Genomic DNA, 16199 nt, shown 5'->3' on the forward strand with positions numbered 1-16199 from the left:
TTGATAGCGCTTCAAATATTTCCATTGTTTTTTTTGCTTAGTATCTCTTGAATGACGCTCGTGCAATCCAGGAAAGGTACACAGTTGTCTGAGGGACAGTTCTTGCAGAGTATGATTATATTGCTGCCTATTTTATGCAATACAGCGTGCTCGCTTAGTGTGGTGTTCAGCGGCCCATTTGCCTGACGTGCATTTCACCACACGATAGTGGCGTATCCTTCACCACACCACACTAACAGTCAGTATAACGTTCTTGATCGTTTGTGTCACATAGGGGGCATAATTGTTCGTCATTGTTGACATGTCAGCGCATAGCACTTAACTTGGCGCGCGGGTGTGTCAACAATGACGAACCATTAAGCACCATCAAGAACTGACTGTCAGTGAGGTGTGGTGTATGATATGGAAGTATCTTGTGGTGAATGTATGTGAGGCAAACAAGCCACTGTCTGAACACCACACTAAGCGAGCATGCCATGTTGCATAAAACAGGCAGCAATATAATCATACACTGCAAGAACTGCCCCTTAAAAAAACTGCGTACCTTTCCTGGACCACACAAGTCTCATTAAGAAATACAAAACAAAGAAAGCAACGAAAATCTTTGAGGCGCTACCATTCACCCGAGAGGCCAGAGCTGCATCAGCAAGCCATCCACAAAACCGCGAGAAAAAGAAATATGCTATTTCTCATTTCGACCTGCGCAAAGCACCTACAATAACTGCACTTTCTTTATCTAGGTTGTCTAAAATGCCTAGTGTTTTGTTGTTTTTCATACCTTTCCCAGCTGTATATGTTTCGCTTCTGGCGGAATAAAATCGAGTTGCTAGTCAGTCCGTTGTGTCGCCGTGCTCTTTCTCATCACATGTTCTACGGCGTTTTTCTGTCTGAAATTCTTGAAATGGTGGTTAGGCGTCATCCAGCGGGGCCTGTGCACTGGAGGCCTGTAAATACAGCAATGCATATACATATAGTGTCAAACAGTAGTGATGTCACAATTAACACGAATGTCACAAATATAGAAAATGTTAAAATGGGTGCCTATGAAGGAAACCATGTTCATCAATGTAATCACGGCTTCGAAAAAGTAACTCAGCAGCAGCAATGCAGGCAAGCACCTTGCAGTTGAAATAATGACTGTCGGTATAGCTCAAGATATTCATATCCAAACATGGCAACTTGTGAAAACTGATAGCTGGTGCATGCTACACGTGTGCACACACTGCGCTTAAAGTGGCCATCTTCCAAACAAAGTGGGCAGCACAATGCACAGGGATATAAGCTTTGGCAATACGAGATCAAATGCAAATGTGTGTCCTGTTAGTTTTTACAGTGTACATAAAACTTAACCTTGAAATATGTAGCTTACCTCCTCCTGCTTCTTGACACGCCTCTCCTCCTTAAGCTTCAAACGGCATGAAGCGTGCTGAAGCCACTTTTTAATGTGACCTTCAATTTCGCACACTGTAGTTGTGAACAGCTTGTTGGACTTCACGGCATCTGTAATGAATGAACAGTCGAAATATTGCAGCTCATCTCTTTCCTCTTGTTTCATCAACACTATTCAGAAGGGTAGCGGATCGGGCTAGTTGGTGCAGTTTTGACATTTTTCAAAGCGCTAAAACAACAAGGACGCAGAGGGAACAGACAGGGACGAGCGCTACTTCCAACTGTTTATTTCGTAAAACCGCAAGTGCTTCAAACAGTTCTCGAACGCTTTTATGACACGGCAGTAAACTGCATGTGTGAGATTACACAGTATAGCTGCCGAGACTAACAGGACCAAGAAGATAAGTGCACGATTACGTTGATACCCTGAGCAAGGCGAGTTCTTTTTTTGACAATGAAATAGACGGTGAGCTTACACAAGTGCTACCCAGTAAGCTCACCGTCTATTTCATTGTCAACAAAAGAACTCGCCTTGCTCAGGGTATTCATGGTTGGCTGGGTAAGAATGAAGCACGAAAAACAGTTTCATACCAGCTCTTTGTCTTGATGGAGCAAATGCAGCTAGTGAGTGACAACATACAGACAGCCTCTTTTCTGAACATGCTCTCCAAAATACCTGAAAATGAACAGGAGAGAAGAATGGTCACACCCAGTTGCATTACAGGTTTACAATTTGCAACTCTCATTTTATATAATGTAACCCCGTAATGGGGCACACGAACAGTAGCAAGAATTTTCACAGCACTACTTAAATTGACACACTGCAATAACAAGAAATTTTCAGCAAAAGTTATAGAAACCACAAGCTGAAAGACAAAAATAGTCAAGAACCAAATATCATGAAGTGAGCAACAACTGAAATAGGAGAAAATTACAAGTAAGAAAGAACCCACAAAGGTTTTTTAAAAGCACAAAGATGAAAAAGCAATGTCAGACCGCAAAAGGCAAATTTAAACAGAAGAGCTTGACTTAAAACAAAGCCCATTTAGTTTTGAAGAGAAGAGCAGCAACGAAAGGGGACCTGTTAGCAAATTTTACACCAACACAAGATCTGCCAAAACTGTCTTCTTGAGCCGCCGGAGACTGGAAACTGTCTACCTTTGTAGTGAGGGTCATAGCATGCCAGGCGGCCGCCACAGGCATTCCCGCGCCACTACTGTACCATGTCTCCACTTCGGGGACAAATCCAGTTAACTAAACGCCACGCATTTTTAAGCTATATATGCACTCCACGAACCGATAAACCGGCTGGTGAAATCGCCAGCACGAAAACTGCACAATGGCACAAACGAACACTAACACTTGTTTGAAAGAAAAGTGTGCAAAAACTCACCATTATTGCCGTCCTTCACGTAGTCCCCCAGTACACTGCACAATGCTGGCACAGGACGGTGTACGCCGCGCACAAGCTTGCCGCCACAACGAAGAAAATGTGAACACGCGAAAAAATAAAATGTGCAAAGGAACGCTGAAAGGAACCAAGGAAACATCGCTTCGCGGCCGCCGCGGCCACCGTGGCCGCGGCTAATGATGATGCCCATGGCCGTTGGGCTGCCTAATGTCAATAGAGTTCTAGTTACGGTTCTTGTTTTGAAATTCGCGGCGTTTGTGGCTTTCAGTCTAACTTGAGAAGTTTCTTCAAATAATCGTACTGCACATGCATTTGCTTGCATAAAATAAAATCAAAGCATGTAATTGCTGGCTGCTTAAATAATTCATTCCTGAAAACTTCAGATTGCGAAAGCAAGAAAAATTAAAATCTAAAGGCAACATAATTTTAATGTGTTTCCTGGTAACCCAGTCAACCACGGATATCCGTGGTATATCCGAGTAAGGTCCGAATCTCCAGTGCCAGGCTGGGATGTCCATAGGGCATGCCTACGTATGTCCATATTCGGATATACGCATCGGAGATTCTGTGTATGTACGAGGGACGTTCGTTTTTGGATGGCTGGCGGACATCCGCCGGCGGATGTCCGAGGAGTATCCGTAAACATCCCTCTTGGGATGTGAGCTTACATGACATATATAATTTGTTTTCCCTCAGACGAACATTTTAAAACAAATTCTATTTTGCCAATGCCAAAATTCACACAATCACATTTCTACCACCAACTAGTTTAATATTCAGATTGATTAAGATCACTCAACTATGGTGTTGATGTTAAAGAACCAGAATTAAACGAATCGCTTGGCTTTCTGGCGCCAGTGCTCATAATTAACGCCCTTTTATCCTGCAGCACTCCTTCGAGGTAACCGAGGCTAGTAGCCATGCATGCTGCCTTCCATGAAAACAAACCCTAATAAACTCCTACCAGGGGCCGCGGCAGAGCGGTAAGCCTAAAAGTCAACCCAATCCAATCTATCAGCCAAGCCAATATTTGTGGCGCGTTGGTCTCGTTGGTTTTCGTCGCGTGGGGCTCCTTTCGACCTTTACTTTTGCTGCAATGTGCGGTTTGTTCGCTCTGTGGTTGCTTGGCTGTGCTACAAATGTGTTGTGTCATCTACGCGCTCGAAAAGACGTTCGTTTGATTCTGAGGCTCTCGTGAAAAAGCTCCGGTGTCGCCTGACCCCTTGCCGAGACATGCTTTGTTGCTTTGGATGAAAGAAGCGGCCATGGTGTTAACACTTGCGAGGTAAGTAACTGTGCTCGAAAATTACTTTCAGGGTGTTGCTGTGGGATGACTAAACCGCATTAACGCAGTTGTACTCTATTGCGCTACTTGTTTGCCACGGAGTGGAAGTTGCAAGCACTATGCATTAGCTGCCGCAAACGTGTTTCTCGTGTTTGTGAAAAAAGGTGGAGACGGTGTGTAGTTGCATGGTGTGAATCTTAAGGCAATTGCGCGTAGGTTCATAATTACGATAAAATAGAATGAACGAAAAGCATAGTGCCAGGACGGTGTTAGTTTTTCAGTGCTTCGCGACTTAGTTTTTCTTACTTTTCTGTTGCCTTTGCAGTGTGGATGTGGCCCGGCTACCGAGTGTATTGGTGCCTACATTAATTATGCCAAGCCGTGGAAAGCACAGGTAGGTTGAAAATGTCATATAAAAGTTGTGCATACTTCCACAGCTTATTAATTTATTTATTAGGCTTGCCAAATGGAAGTCTCCAACCATCCACTCACTACACAGTACTTTGCACTGTGCAGTAGCATTGTTTAGGAAAGCTTAACTGTTGTGTTAAATTTGCGAGCTTCAGTCACATTTTTCACTTACTTCCCAATCACTGAGTGCAACGAGCTCTTGCAGTGCTTTGGTATAACTTTGCCAAACATGTTATGCCCACAGGGCTCAATGCTGAGCCAGATAGCAGGACCATATATGACACGCCTAGAGCCACATGTTCCTGGATTGTGACCAGACCTCTCTTCCTTACTCCTGTGCAGCTGTGGATCATCAAATATGCTGTCAGTGCCCTGATGCGTGATTCATCAGTGAACCCTGTGGGCATTGTAGTTTCGACAGAGATTGTGTTTTGCTGCATCGTTGACAACGTGCAGTATAAGGTGCTCTCTCATACTTTATTTTCTTGTCCATACAGTGTGGATGTGACTGACCTAAGCTAGCAGCTATATAGTACCTGCAGCTTACAGCAGCAACCTTCAGGTAAGTTTGAACTACAGTGCAAGTTTCACCCTGTCACATAATGGATACTTTCCTTCTGTTTGCTCTGTGCAGCGAACGGTATCTAGCTATACTGCAGTGTACTTGTACAATAATGGATAAAAATTTGTGGTATGAGAGTTCTTTGTGAAACATTTTCTCTGTGCTGTTAGCCAGAGCAATTTAATCAAAAGCCTAGAATCAGGAGGGGACATGGATACTCGATCGTATTGAACAAATTTCAGCTGACTGCCTGGCGAGGCAATGCAAAAATAAATATTTTCGGAAAATCGACATCCAGCAAACTTTTCTCTATGAGTGTACCTTGTGCCCAACCTAAGTCATTAGCTAGCTTGCAACGATGTGGTAAGGATCCCTACTCTTGCACTTGAATTTTTTTGACCATTAGTGTGGAAGTGACTGCCTGTGGGAGTAGCTGTGGTGTCTTGCAATGTAAAAGACAAAAGAGCTACTACTGGGGCGAGTTGGAAATACATACTTGAAGGAATTGGTGAGCGCTATAGAAACACTGAAAAGGGACAAACGCACAGGACGAAGCGCTTTCTAACTACTGTTTAATCTCAGAAGAAACATGACTATATACACACATTTGACGACAAGAATGAAGGAAAAACAGGTAAAAACTACGCGCGCTTACAACAGCCAAAGATTACTGTTCTTGAGGGAGGTTAATTCTGTTCCCCTAACATCACTGAAGGGGAGCTGACGCATTGCTTATCTGGAGCAATGTGCATTGCAAAAGCTTCGATAATTTCTTGTTCCCGTCTGTTTCTAGCCCTACCTATTACTTTGGTGTTTTTTAGCAAGGGTATGCATTTACAGTGTGCGAAATGAGGTGCCAGATTCCCGGACTTTGCAAGTTGTTCACTTGATCTTTCGTGTTCCCGGAGCCTCTTGTTAAGGCATCTTCCCGTTTGCCCTGCGTAAGTTTGTTGGCAGCTGAGGGGAATGCTGTAAATGACGTTTTCGTCACACTTTACATAGGTGTTTTCGTGTTTGGTGTTGCACCCAGGTTTCTTTTTGTGGTCTTCATTCTCGTTGACCTTTTTACACATTCCAATGAGCTTATTGGGAGCTGAAGAAACCACCTGGACTCCGTACTTGTTAGCTGTCCTTATTCTGTGGGAGATATTGTGAACCTACGGCATCACGGCAGGGCGTCCCTCGTAGCTCATTTTCTTAGTTTTGTGGGACCCAGTAATTTCTCTTAGTAAGCTTTCAGCAATGCCGCAAAGTAACTGCTCCGGATAACCGCTCTCTTTCAATTGGGAGACCTGTTGGTCTACGCTCTGAATTATCGAGTGGGGGCAAGATTTTCTTATAGCTGGTTTCAGGCAAGACGTAGCTACAGCTCGCTTTACAATTCTGGAATGACTGATAATTCACAGCGTAGACCAACAGGTCTCCCGATTGAAGGAGAGCGGTTACCCGTAGCAGTTACTTTGCTGTACTGCTGAAAGCTTACTAAGAGAAGTTACTGGGTCCCACAAAACTAAGAAAACGAGCTACGAGGGACGCCCTGCCGTGATGCCGTATGTTCACAATATCTCCCACAGAATAAGGAGGACAGCTAACAAGTACGGAGTCCAGGTGGTTTCTTCAGCTCCCAATAAGCTCATTGGAATGTGTAAAAAGGTCAACGAGAATGAAGACCACAAAAAGAAACCTGGGTGCAACACCAAACACGAAAACACCTATGTAAAGTGTGACGAAAACGTCATTTACAGCATTCCCCTCAGCTGCCAACAAACTTACGCAGGGCAAACGGGAAGGTGCCTTAACAAGAGGCTCCGGGAACACGAAAGATCAAGTGAACAACTTGCAAAGTCCGGTAATCTGGCACCTCATTTCGCACACTGTAAATGCATACCCTTGCTAAAAAACACCAAAGTAATAGGTAGGGCTAGAAACTGACGGGAACGAGAAATTATCGAAAATTTTGCAATGCACGTTGCTCCAGATAAGCAATGCGTCAGCTCCCCTTCAGTGATGTTAGGGGGAACAGAATTAACCTACCTCAAGAATAGTAATCTTCGGCTGTTGTAAGCTCGCATAGTTTTTACCTGTTTTTCCTTCATTCTTGTCAGCGCGTGTGTTCCTCCCTCTTCTGTGTATGATATGAAGTCAAATGTGTGTATTTAGTCATGTTTCTTCTGAGATTAAACAGTTGTCCTGCGTGTTTATCCCTTTTCCGTGTTTTTATAGCGCTCACCAATTCCTTCAAGCTTGCAATGTACACGCATTTTTCATGAACTGGTACAAAGCTTTGCAGTCGGGCATTTGTTTTTGCAGTTTTTTTGGAAAAGCAAAATATTTTGTATTGCGAGAAATATTCTCACCTCTGTTGCTTACAACTTACTAGTTGTTCAAGATGTAAACATGCTTTCGGAGCGGCAGATGACTAATTTACTTGGCACGGTGGACTTACTGCATACAACTGAATGGTGTCTGTCAAATTCGCTTGCTTTAATGACATATTCTGAACTTAATGTTTACTGTTTTCTGCAGAATACGTCCCCGGCTTGTCTACAAGTTCATCATGGTCTGTACAGTATCCTTCCTGCTGCTGTGTATGGCCGGCTTGATGAATTCCTCATGAAGACTGAAGACGGCATTTATGTCATAATAAAATCATCCCGACTGATATGCTTTGCCATTTTGGTCGATTGCTTTACAGATTCATGCAGATTACATACAGCAAGGTGTATGTCCGATTTCAGACACTCTGCGGGCTTTTAATAAGCCCAGTGGCCCTGGGAGGTGCACTGATTGGTGGTTGTAGTTCTGGCTTGCCTCATAATGGTGAAGAATGCATTACCTGCAAATATCCTCAAAAGATCCGCCGGCGGATATCCGAGATGGATATCTGTCGGCAGTCTAAATAATTATATTTGTACCTCCGTCGGAGGTCCGTGCGAGAGCCGTTGGACGTCGGCGGATCTCCCACGGATATCCGTATATCCAGTAAAGGACATACCTCGGACGTCCACTGAATGTACACTGGTTGATTGGGAAGCTGTTTGCACATTTCCAAATCTTCCACTGTGCTGAAAGAAAAACATGTATGAATGTCATCTGAATATCCACTAACTGATATCTGAATCCGATAGTCCTCTCAATATGCAGAGGATATCATACATAGACATTGGACGTTAGGACCATTAGTGGACATCCTCTGCATATTCATGGTTTGCTTACATGGGTGATAAATTCATTTCTGTGCTTCATTACACGCTCTCAGTGCACAGTCATCATATATATTGATTGGAAAAATGGTTGAACGAGTACGTTGAAAACAAAAGATGACTATATACAACGAAAACTTATTTACAAGATAAATGCACGCTCGCAGCTTCATACACCTCGCTCCATCTTGCTCGCGCATCCGCACAGTCGAGCAACCGCACACACACTGCTCGCCGCTCGTCGTTTTCTCGTCCGCTGTCTTGGTTGTTCTCACCTTCGTTGACAACCCGCCACTAAAAACACCGAAGCACAAACACAGAGGCGCGCACATGTGCAAGGGCTTACTTGCCACAATATCCACGAATGCGCACTTTTGGGGTGTAAGGAACGCCGCGCGACTTCCGAGGGGAAGGGACACCCGCAACTAATTCGGTCGGAAAATTTGTTTTTGTGCTTTTATGGGGTTCAGAGCCCCAAAACGACTCAGGCTATAAGGGACGGAGTAGTACAGAGTTTCGGATAATGTCGACCACCTGGGTCTCTTTACCATGCACTGACACGCACAGTACATGGGCGCTGTTGTGATTTGAGGCCCAGCCAGAGGTGACAGGCGAGCCAGGCAGGCGCCATCGGGCTGCGTTGACCAAAGGCGCTGGTTTTCGGAGAAGACGCAAGGAACGCTGGTGTGGGGGCGCCTCTGGAGGCTGCGTCGCCGTGAACAAAAGCAGCTAATCCCCTTTGCCGAAGGTTCTGAAAGCGGCGCTTCTACCGCACTGAGCTCTCCCGTGGATCGGAGGAGACAGCGAGCGGCGGCGGCGCCAACTCGTCGCCCGCTTGCCCCTGAGCAGCCCGACAAAGCGGGGGTGGACACGGCTGATTTGTCCTTCCCCCCTCAAGAATTCATCGGTGGCCGGCGTACGAACGTATCCTGATTCTAGCGAGCGACCTGTGCCCTCTTAGCGCGCGAGCGGCGCGAACTTGATTACTTTTGTATTTTGTAAATAGTGTACAAAGCTCTCCCCTGTCCTTTCTCGCTGTCGCTCCCCTCTATACTTCTCCTCACTATCCTCTCCCTTTCCCTTTCGTTTCCGCCGGCTGCAGCTCGGGTGCTTAAGATATTAGATAGCAATTGCCGCGGCCGGCAACACTCTTTTGCTTCACTTTTTATTTTTTATTTTTTAAATAAACCACTACCACCACCACCACCTGTGCCCTGTGCACTGTCTGCCTCCGTGTCGCTATCTCTCTAGAGATCAAAGAAACAGACACCCATCTCAAGACGGCTCGAAACACATGCTCGCCGGTGCCGCTGCATGTCTGCAACAGGTCGTCCTTCAGCAGAGCTGGCGGTGGCGTGGTTTGAAAACGGCGGAACGACGCGCGCCCGGACGCGGCATTTCGCAGATGTGACCAAGCGTCGAAGCGGGGCTGCTTTTACCCTTTTGGCTGAGCGCACCACCGCCCCTGGCGTGCGGCCATCACTCACGGTTCGAGTGAGTGATTTTCCAGGGGGGTGCAGCCGCCCCCCCTTGCCCCCCCCTCCGGACGCCCATGTCTGAAGGCTCCGCGTCTCTGTTGATTGCACTCTTGAGTTTTTGGGTGCACTGTAGAAAACTGCGGGTAAACTTTTCATCAAAGGGTGCGGCCGCGACCTCGTCACTGTTCAACTGTGGTTCATAAAGAGAATGGAGAGGAATTCCTTTCGTCGTTATACACACATACGGAGCGTTTATTTCAGCGCATGCTATGAGCGGAGAACTCGAGAGTAGGCGAAGAAACGAGCCTCTAAAAAAGGGTGCAGCGGCTTCCAGAGCGCTCACGGCGGACGGACGTGTTGAACGAGCGCTCCGGCGCGCTGCGCAAGATTCTATTTCTCGGGCAGGCGGACTTCGGCCCGCCCATGGGCCCTCCGTTCTCCGCTATTCTCAAGGCACAAGTCGTGCCGAATACGCGCGCGCACATAGGCGGTTCCGACGGGAAATTCAGCAGTGAAGTATTTCTCTCTCTCTCGCTGTCGAGAGAGAGTGCCGGCGGCTTTACGTCTGCCCCTGCGCGGGGTCTCCCGGCCACTGCGCACAATCACTTACAAAAAGAAGTAAACTGTATGTATACATAGCCGCGCGCTCGTAGCGTCCTGTCTCGGACTAATCGCGCGCGCGGCATACTGCACTAGCGGCCGTGGTGGGGCGCCCGGCCGCGTATACCGTCGGAGGTAGCACCCACGGAGCGTTCGTGTCACGCGTGCACTACCTGGCGAAGAGCGAGCGGGAAGTCAAGCCCGCCTGTTCGATGAACGCACAGAGGCTCACCACTGTTTTGTCACGGGTATAGAGGCTAGAATATCACGGGTACGCGCAGTGCCGCGCGGCCACAGGAGCGCTTCGAGACTGTCCGGGATGAGTCCCAGCGCCCTGCAGGCCGCGAGAATCTCGCGACGCGGCACTGCAGAAGCGGCACAGCGAAGGAGCATGTGCTCCAAGTGTCTCCACTGCGCCGCAGTCAGCGCACGCGTCGCTCGGGGATGGTGGCCGCTGCGGCGAGCGAGCAGTTTGCGCTCACCACGGAGCCGTCAGTGAACGCAAGCAGATGGTCGCGTAGTTGCTCGTACAGCGAGAGAGCGAAACCGAAACCGAAATCCAGCTAAGAGCTACCGCTGCCTTGTCACGTGAGGGCCTATTTCCCATGATGCTTTCCATTATATTTTTTATGACTAGGCTTCAAGATTGTGACGTCATGGTCCCTCCTAGTTTTTCTTCCTCCATGGGCGCAGCGCTGGTCTCTTTCTAGAATAACGTAAATAAATGCAAGCGAAGGCACGAAAAACGCGAGGTCTCGAGACATGTTCACACGCCTTTCAACTTCTGGTTGCGGTATGGTCCAGCCACCTAGTGGAGATCGTGGAGATCAGTTAGCGAAACTGATTCAATTTTTGTCGCCAGAGGACGCCACGGGAGCAATCAATATTTGTAACCGCTGTACTTCATAGCCGAGAACACGTGTTAAGTTTGTGTGTGCTGTTTGGCAGTGTTTTATTCACATCGTATGTGCTCGAGCCACCTTAGCTAAGTCCAGAGACAATGGCAAAAGGCAGGAAAAGTAAGAAGGCGCCGACTTCGTCGAAAAAACTTAAGAAAACCGCCAGTGTCGAGGACGGAGAAGCGTGCACGCCATCGTCACCTAGCCAGGAAGCAGTAGCGAAAGGCGAGGAAATTCAAGATTTGGACTCCGAAATTGCGGAAGATGTCGTCAAAGGAGGAAGTTCGAATGCGTCCAAGGAATCGCCGGTAAGTGAGAATGTGGCAAAATCCAAGAAGCCGCAAGATTCCGTCTCCGATATAAAGAAGAACGCGTCGCTGGTCATCGAAGACAGAAAAAACTCAAATCTCCTGATCGACATCGTTGGTTGCCTGTCTTCCAAATCTGACGACGTCGCCATCGCGGGTGCCCAAGCCGCTAACAAGGTGTTCTGCCACTTTCTCAAGACCAGCGTGGCGTTGTACGAGGGTGATAGCCTCGCCGGAAAGCCCGCCGAATCTGAAAGCCCGTTAGAGAAGTATCATGCCTGGCTTCGGGACCGCTACGCCGACGCCTGGCGTCACATCATCGCAATGCTATCGGGCAAGTCCTCCAGTCGCAAGCAGAACCTGGCTCTTCAGGTGGCCATGAAATGGATCGAACTGGAGACTGTGTACCGAAAGCAGGGAGAACACCATGTGCCTATCAACAAGCTGGGGACCCTCGTGGAGACGCTTTTGGACCCCGAACACGACATGAAGAGTATCATCTCGAAGTTCAGCCAGTTCCTCGACCTGGCCGACGTCAAAACCTACACGCTCAAGGCTTTGGGCAGGATAGCGCGAACTTGGAGGATGAACCCTCAAGCACCGGCGGAAACGAAAGGCGATGGGGAAGAACCAGCGCTTTTGAAGCCGGAACTGACCGATCGGTATTTGATGAACGTTTATCACCTGCTCCTTGGCTTCGACATGGCGGCGGAACCACCAAAAGCCGGAGAGCCGATTGCCGTCTTGGGAGGTGACAGCGTGCGATATGTAATCGACCGCGAGCAAGAAGTGAAGCGTCTATCGACTGTGTGGATCACTTTCTTGCGCCAGAAGCTGCCCTTTCGGCTGTACCGTGAGTTGCTGATCATGCTGCCGGAAAAAGTGGTCCCATACCTGCACAACCCTCTTCTAGTCACCGACTTCTTCATAGAGTCATACAACCGTGGTGGTTCCCACAGCCTAATGGCTCTGAATGGACTCTTCGTGCTAATCCACCGGTATCATCTGGACTACCCGAACTTCTACGAGAAGCTGTACGCCCTCCTGGAACCGGACGTCTTCTACCAGAAGTACCGGGCCCGTTTCTTCTTCCTCACAGACCTGTTCCTCTCGTCCACCCATCTTCCTGCCTACCTGGTCGCTTCGTTCGCCAAGAAGTTGGCGCGCATGGCCCTGTCGGCACCCCCTTATGCCCTTCTGTACATGATACCGTTCATTGGCAACCTCCTGATAAGGCATCGCAGCCTGACCACAATGATCAATGACCCTTCGGACCAGGACGCTTCCGTTGACCCCTTTGACGTGGAACAGGCAAACCCGAGCAAGTCGCAGGCTGCCGACAGTTCCTTGTGGGAGCTGAAGACGCTGCAGAGCCATTGGCACCCGACTGTGGCCAAAAAAGCCAAGTTCATTGACGACAACCTGCCTCGCATGGAGTGGGACTTCTCAGAACGACTCGAGGAGGGCTACGCCGAGATGATGAAGCGTTCCAAGGCAGCCAAGCACAAAGAGGCACCCACAAACTTCCACAAGGTGGAAGGGCTCTTGAAGCAGAAAGAAGAACTGCTGAGTGAACTGTGGACCTTAGAGTGATCGGGCCTGACACGTTTCTCGGCTTTCGCCTTGGGGCAACTGTTTTAAAATATAAAGTACGGCTAGGTCATCGTGGTTTCTAACCATCCTCATCTGGTTTATTTGTCCTTATGTTCTTTTTCTCCTTGCCCACTGTTACGTGCAGTTCAGGGCATTAAAAGGGCTGCAATGATGATGTTGATCTCAAAGCAAGAAAGTGCTTTGAGATAGTTGGTTATGGTACCTTTGTGCTAGACATCTGTGTTGCTGCAAGAGCTCTCCAACCTCATGTTGTGCTCAAGATGGTGGTTGAAAATGTGAGGCTGCTGTGTAGGAATAAATAAACTACGGGGAGCCTATACTTTGCAATACATGGCAAGACTAACCTCTGCATTTTCCGAATGTGCATTGTTTTAATCCTGCTGCTTTACAAGGACTCCCAGGGACATAAGAATTTAAAGTTGGGAATGACCAATTTAACGTATACGGGCATTAACTCATTCACGCTACCGCATCATATTCTTAAGGTGGAGCTTAAGTGTTCTGAATGGCTTTTTCTTTTTAGTCTTTTCTAGCTTATGAAATCTTAGTTTTCATGCAAAGCAGTGCCTTTGTAGTTGGAATGTGGTAACCTAGCAGTAGAGGCCAGCGTTGATTTGTCGTCAGCATGACTACACTGAATTTCCTGCCAACTGCACAGTAGGAAGTAGTGGAGGCCATTTCTCTAAGTGTATTACATTTGCTTTACCACATGGTTTCATATTAAAATGTTGGCCAGCATACAAGAACCATGCCAGTGAATTAAACAGCCTTGCGGTGACAGATTTTCACAGCTTTGCTTGATGCATGAACTTCCAAGTGATACATGTAAAATCACGAACACAGTCGTGAAGCAACAGTAATATTAAGAGCCAAATGCAAAAAAAAAAAATGAAACAGCTGTACAACACTCCTGAGCACTTCTGATGTGCAAGTGTGGGCACAGTACATACCACACACAAAGAAAAGAACAGGTATGCAGCTGCATTTTGTTCTGTAAAAGAGAATGGACACGAAGTACTAATGAGGATGAAAGTCTCTGCAGCCAGTAATTTGGCAACTATTCGTTCTATATTTCGCACTTATACACGCTTGCCAGTGGTCAGCTGGCAATTTGCATCAGTTGTCCAGGTGTCAGTCATGATGCCGCATGTCATAACTACTAGTGGTAATCTGGAAAACAATAGTTATAAAACACAGTCCCACAACATGCCAGCAGTAGCCAAACCATGTAGCTGTGTCTGGCTGATGGTTTGAGGTCACAATAGTGGAAGTGCCAGTCAGACTTGCCTGCTTGCATATGTGGTAGAGTAATCGTTGGCGCACGTTACACCTATACCTAGATCACCTGCCATGCAGCCTGCATATTTCTGTCCCCAATAGAAAATCAGTGTCGCACGGCCGGAACAGCCGTGATAAGAAAATCCAGTCTGTCTTTTTACCGAGAGTGCATCAACAAGCAATGCTTCCTTTCCATGGCATATGCAGTGTGTAGCAGATAAACAGCAGCAAGTGCTACAGTTGCTACCAGTGAAGCATGGAAATGTGTTACCACTGTTGCCCACTATCATCATCATCAGCCTTGACTGCGCCCAATTAACCCTGTCCTTCGCCAGTTGCGGCCACTGTATCCCCGCAAACTTCCTAATCTCATACCCGCCCACCTAACTTTCTGCCGCCCCCTGCTACGCTTGCCTTCTCTTGGAACCCACTCCGTTACCCTTAAGGACCAGCGGTTTATCTTGCCTTCCCATTACATGCCCTGCCCAAGCCCATTTCTTCCTCTTGATTTCAACTAGGATGTCATTAACCCGCGTTTGTTCCCTCACCCACACTGCCGCTTGCGGTCTCTGAACGTTACCTCTATAATTTTTCTTTCCATAGCTCACTACGTTGTCCTTAAGCTGAACCTTTTTAGTTAGCCTCCACACTTCTGCCCCATAGGTGAGTACCGGTAAGATACAGCTGTTGTATAATTTCCTCTTGAGGGATAGTGGTAAACTGCCAATCATGATCTGAGAGAGCCTGCCGAATTCGCTCCACCCCATTCTTACTCTAGTTATTTCAATCTCGCGATCCAGATCTATGATCACTACTTGCCCTAAGTAGATGTATTCCCTTACCACTTCCAGCACCGCGCCACCAACAGTTAATTGCTATTCCCTTCCAAGAGTGTTTAACATTACTTAGGGTTTCTGCGTATTAATTTTTATACCCATCGTCCTGCTTAGCAAGGCAATGCCATCAGTGAATTGCAGATTAGTTAAGTGTTCTCCATTAATTCTTATCCCCAACTGTTCACAATCCAGGCCTTTGAATACCCCGTGTAAACATGCGGTGAATGGCATTGGCAAGTTCGTGTCTCCCTGTCCGACACCCCTCCTTATTGGAATTTTATTGCAGACTTTATGGAGGACTATGATGGCTCTGCAACTATAGCCTACAAGGAAACTTGTAACTGGTTACACCACTGCTTGACACCAGCCATACAGGTACCATCTGTCAAAAAAAAAGTTAAAGGGGCCCTGAGACGTAGATAAAGCATGAGGTCTTTATTCTTTGTATGCAGAGTAGGGGCATTGTGGCTCCTGAATGCCCAAAAAGATTGCCGAAATCGTAATATTTAATACTTTGATCTTCTCCAGAAATGCTTGTTTCGAGCCGATGGTGTCGCAACGCAGCAGCCATTTTCAGCAGCGGAAATGAGGTAGCAACCAGATTGGGCGCGGCCTCTCTGGTTGTGCGTATGGTTTGCATATTGTTTCTTTATAGTCGTGATATGAGTCCAAAATATTGTCTCTGAGTACTCAAAGCTTTTTGCATGCCACAAAAACTAGAAAGAAGCAGTGGCAGCGAACAAAAACTACTATGAATAACGTTGGGGGCGACACTTTCCGTTCCGCTTCAAACCTTCGTCCGGGCAAAGCGCTGTTCAAACTACACCAAGAAGGCAGCGAAAAAAAAGAAAGCCAGTCGACACACTTTGCCCAAAAATGTGAAGAGAAAGGCCGGACAGGAGACGGGAGGCGAGTTTGGTCGGGA

At 47.3% G+C, this 16199-nt stretch overlaps 1 protein-coding gene and 2 long non-coding RNA genes across 3 annotated transcripts; 2 read left to right on the plus strand and 1 right to left on the minus strand.

Moving 5' to 3' along the window:
* Nucleotides 1–775: 775 nt before the first annotated feature.
* LOC149346822 (uncharacterized) lies at nt 776–2962 on the minus strand. Its single transcript, XR_016292109.1, has 4 exons — nt 2783–2962; nt 1981–2065; nt 1370–1500; nt 776–944 (listed from the first exon to the last, which is right to left on the minus strand). It is a non-coding gene; the product is annotated as an uncharacterized LOC149346822 (long non-coding RNA).
* A 290-nt stretch (nt 2963–3252) lies between these two features.
* On the plus strand, nt 3253–7720 carry LOC149346823 (uncharacterized). The gene is made up of 4 exons (XR_016292474.1): nt 3253–4085; nt 4411–4479; nt 4994–5058; nt 7585–7720. It is a non-coding gene; the product is annotated as an uncharacterized LOC149346823 (long non-coding RNA).
* Nucleotides 7721–11231: 3511 nt separating this feature from the next.
* On the plus strand, nt 11232–13503 carry LOC149346824 (nucleolar complex protein 4 homolog). Its single transcript, XM_089586695.1, has one exon. It carries the CDS (start codon nt 11340–11342, stop codon nt 13137–13139), a length of 1800 nt encoding a protein of 599 aa, XP_089442821.1. The 5' UTR covers nt 11232–11339; the 3' UTR covers nt 13140–13503.
* Nucleotides 13504–16199: the final 2696 nt, after the last annotated feature.

Source organism: Amblyomma mixtum, chromosome 4, assembly GCF_055824585.1.
Source record: "Amblyomma mixtum isolate Tamu chromosome 4, ASM5582458v1, whole genome shotgun sequence".
Lineage (NCBI taxonomy): Eukaryota > Metazoa > Arthropoda > Arachnida > Ixodida > Ixodidae > Amblyomma > Amblyomma mixtum.

What these genes read in the sequence shown, in the direction of transcription:
- LOC149346824 (XM_089586695.1), top strand. Translation starts at nt 11,340, where the DNA reads ATGGCAAAAGGCAGGAAAAGTAAGAAGGCGCCGACTTCGTCGAAAAAA.